The sequence below is a fragment of the Engraulis encrasicolus genome, chromosome 19 (genome assembly GCF_034702125.1).
Source record: "Engraulis encrasicolus isolate BLACKSEA-1 chromosome 19, IST_EnEncr_1.0, whole genome shotgun sequence".
Classification (NCBI taxonomy): domain Eukaryota; kingdom Metazoa; phylum Chordata; class Actinopteri; order Clupeiformes; family Engraulidae; genus Engraulis; species Engraulis encrasicolus.
In genome coordinates, this window is record NC_085875.1 from 51,471,176 (window position 1) to 51,475,507 (window position 4,332).

At 41.9% G+C, this 4,332-nt stretch overlaps 1 protein-coding gene across 2 annotated transcripts in view; it reads left to right on the forward strand.

The window, feature by feature from the left end:
- The window catches only part of LOC134434791 (uncharacterized), a 5,826-nt gene extending 1,836 nt beyond the window's left edge, over positions 1–3,990 (forward strand). For both annotated transcript variants that reach the window (XM_063183405.1, XM_063183406.1), the window contains exons 3-6: positions 271–312; positions 1,446–1,496; positions 2,264–2,488; positions 3,625–3,990. In XM_063183405.1, the coding sequence (XP_063039475.1) occupies positions 271–312; positions 1,446–1,496; positions 2,264–2,488; positions 3,625–3,729 (423 nt within the window). In that variant the 3' untranslated portion in view covers positions 3,730–3,990. The remainder of the gene's footprint in view (positions 1–270; positions 313–1,445; positions 1,497–2,263; positions 2,489–3,624) is intronic.
- Positions 3,991–4,332: the final 342 nt, after the last annotated feature.

A 4,332-nucleotide genomic window follows, 5' to 3' on the forward strand; every position in this document is an offset into this window, starting at 1 on the left:
GTGTGTGTGTGTGTGTTTTGCTGCTTGCAGATATCTGCTGTCATTTTGTATGTGACCCAGCCTAAGGTGTCTTAATTCGAATGTGTGTGTGTGTGTGTGTGTGTGTGTGTGTGTGTGTGTGTGTGTGTGTGTGTGTGTGTGTGTGTGTGTGTGTGTGTGTGTGTGTGTGTGTGTGTGTGTGTGTGTGTGTGTGTGCGTGTGCATGTTCGCATGTGTTTATGTGTGTGTGCGTGTGCGTGTGCGTGTGTGTGTGTATTATACCTTATACAGACCTCACTCCTTCCTGGCCACACCTCAGTCAACTACTCTGGGGTGAGCATCCCTTCCTAGTTCCTACACATGACATTAATAAGCTTCCCTTCATAGACATACATAGGGTCCATTCCATTATCCAATCTCCCGTCCTGAAGTTGGGGCACTTGGTAAACTGTGGAAAAAATCAAAATGCTAGCATTTTCAAAACATTCAAACCATTCATTGGATGGAGAATAGTGAAAAGACAACATATTAAGTGTTAAAACCGAGAAAAAGTATTGTTTTGGGGGACATATAATTCATGTTCCCCATTCACTAAAGTTACCATTTTCATGAATACTTACCACTACTATCAAATTTTAAGTATTCATTATGACTTAGAAAATTGCACTTTTCATACATGAAAAAGGAGATCTTCTCCATGGTCCGCCATTTTGAATTTCCAGAAATAGACATTGTTAGCAGCAAAACTTACTGTGCTTTGGTAGTAAATATTGGTTTATTATTCAGAAAATATTAATGAAAACATCAAATTTGTTAATAGGCAGCACAGTTTCAATACCTTCCCTTCTCTCGCTGCGCCACCATCTTACAAGGTGCACCTTTAAACAGCATAAAAAGTCAATCGTGCATTATATTTTGGAGGGAGATTGTCAAGGACAAATTGCATTCTCTACTATGTTTTAACAGTTTAGCTCCATCATAAGGACCAGCAGGTGATAAAATGGCCGGCCTTTGGTCAAGACCTGTCACACTGTACAGTAAGCACTACAGAGAGGAAAACATTGCAAAACGTGACGAAGAATACACCCACCATTTAAGTTGTTGAAATCATGTCCAAGATAAGAAATGTTTTTTATATAAAAATCATCTCATCAGTTAATGTGATTAAGTGTTGTACTTTGTTTTGTTTTAAGTCTTCTTGCTGCCTTTTATTGTCCTCGTCCCAACTCTTTTGAGACGTGTTATTTTGTCATATTCATGAATATCCCCCAAAACAATAATTTTGGTCAGTTATGGTGGCTGATATGTTTTCTTTGCACCGTTCTCCATCTAACGTAAGAATCAGATGTTTCGAAAATGACAGTTTTGTTATTATTCACAATTTATATAGTGTCCCAACTTCAATGGAGTTGGGGTTTGTATATTCTTCTGAAACATCAATCTCAACTATTCTCCTTTGTCTGTAGACTCCTGCGGTCATACACAGACTAGAGCAGAGGGAGGGCTGTTGTGAAAAGGTAACACACACACACACACACACACACACACACACACACACACACACACACACACACACACACACACACACACACACACACACACACACACACACACACACAGGGCTGTTGTGGTTAGCCAGCACAGCATACCTATGCTCATGTTGACACCTGGCAATTATCAGAACTACCATGGCACTAACACAGAGACAGACACACAGAGAGACATACAGATTCACATAGAGACGGCACAGACACAGACTCAAGACTCAATCAATCAATCAATCAATCAAAATGACTTGTACATTGTACATTATCATACATAGTGGTCATTCAATGTGCTAAAGAGTAGAGAAAAAGAAAAGAGAAGAAAAATAATCCATATTGTGTTATAGATAATTAAGTATCACCAAAGGCAGATGAGAATAAAACTGTGTGGGGCACTTCTATGTAATATGGACAGGAAATTGGTTCCAACATTTTGCAGCATAATGACTAAATGCCATTTCACCCTGTCTAGACCTGACCAATAGGCACAACCAGCAGAGGAGATTCTGAAGACCTAAGACATCTATTAGGATGATATTGCTCAAGCATATTACAATAGACTTAGACAGACAGACAGAAAGACAGACAGGCACAGAGAGAGGCAGACAGACAGACAGACAGACAGACAGACAGACAGACAGACAGACAGACAGACAGACAGACACACACACACACACACACACACACACACACACACACACACGCACACACACACACACACGTGTGTTCCATCCCCACAGGTGAAGAAAGGCATGTTGACAGTAGTCATGGCGTTGGCGGTGCCGATGCTCTGGGTGATGATGATGTTCTTCGAGGGTCAGTTCTACGTGTGTGCTAGAACCAACTGGAGCGGACGATTTGTCAAACTCAACGACACCTACGAGCACATGTGGTGCAAGCCGGACCAATCATCTTCCAGAACTGATAAGATAAAGCGTTCGATTGGCTACTACGTGGAGTCCCAGGTGAGATAGCGCAACTCTACACATACAGTATAAGATACATCAACTCTACTGACTATACTATAGAGTTTAAGACAGCTACTTTGATTGCAACACATTTCACTTAGCTGACGCTTTTATTCAAAGCGACTTTCAGTGATTTACAGGGTATTGGGTTACAGTCCCTGGAGCAATGAGTTACCGCAGAAATACACCAGCGGCGATCTGAGCGAGGCGAGCGACGGAAGTAATTGACTTTGTATTGAGTCGTGCAACAAAAGCGATTCTGGAGACTAGAGCAATTTGCGCGACGAGCGCGACAGTTTGAAGTTGAAATCTTTTCAACGTTCTCTGACGCGGTTCGGCGACAAGCTGCGACAGCCAATGACTGTATAGAGGTCAGTGACCACAGCCAATGGGAATGCTTGAATGCTTTGCCTTCTGCCTGTACGGACATACTCTATCTCCTCAATCGCTCGTATCGCTTGCTGCTGCACTCTGTCGCTTGAATCGCATTGCGCCTGGTCTATTCGCGCGGTTAGGTGCCTTGCTCAGTACAAGGGTAGTTCAGCCATGGAAAGAGGTGTAGAGAGAGGTATACATAAGTGTGGGATCCAAACCTGCCGCAACTCTCTGATCTTCAGTCCGCCTCCCTAACCATTTGGCACGGGTAGGCCTACATATAGTTTAAGATACCTCAACTGGGTTCTATGGGCAGCCATATGAAATTGTTCAACTCTTCTGACTCTACTACATACAATTTAAGCCAAGTAGGCAGTAGAGTGTGTGTGTGTGTGTGTGTGTGTGTGTGTGTGTGTGTGTGTGTGTGTGTGTGTGTGTGTGTGTGTGTGTGTGTGTGTGTGTGTGTTATGCTGTACAAATACAGCATTACTATAGGCCTACTGTTAGTGTGTGTGTGTGTGTGTGTGTGTGTGTGTGTGTGTGTGTGTGTGTGTGTGTGTGTGTGTGTGTGTGTGTGTGTGTGTGTGTGTGTGTGTGTGTGTGTGTGGGGCCCACGCAAGTGAGCGTGGCCATCATGCAGCTATTATTGAGCAATGCATGTGACACATCATTTATTTTGACTCCATTTAAATGCTGTTATTATAACTACTGCTGTGTTGTAAGGTTGTCTAACGCTGAGTGCTACATTCTCCCAACAGTGGGTCGGCTTGGTTTTGCTGTCGGCATTAATGCTCTACGTCTTCATCTACACTATCAATGAATGCTGCAAGAGGCAGAGGAACCGGATACAACAGAATGCTTAGAGCGCTGCAGGAAATACATACAACATGCTTTGTAGCCGTTGCTGAAAAAATGTGCCCATTTATTTGTTAAATGAATATTTTTTATGTATGATTTTCATGCAATATTTTTGGTTTAAAATATGTATATTCTTATTTTTTCTATTTCATATATAATTAAATGTAAAATGGGTAAAATGTGAATTCATAATGATGTGTAATAGTGATATAGTGACTTGCACAGGCAGTCATGTGACTAACGTTATAAGCAGTTGGGAAGATGTGTTTTTGGACCTGTGTTAAGCATTTATTTAGCTTGTATGTTACAAAATAAAAAAATATCCATTACTTTAATAATAAATTATTCCTCCTGTGCATATTCTACATTGACATGCCAAAGGATGGTGCTTGCTCGTAAATACACACATTATTCCAGGCAGACAAGTTTCCTTTTATTTTTTTAACTTTTTATTCTAGTAGTAGTAGTAGTAGTAGTAGTAGTGGGTGGGTGTGTGGGTGAGTGTGTCTTGTGTGTTCTGGTCTCCTCCTCATCATCTCTTTCCTCCTCCTCCTCCTCCTCCTCCTCCTCCTCCTCTCCTCCTCCTCCTCTTCCTCCTCCTCCGCCTC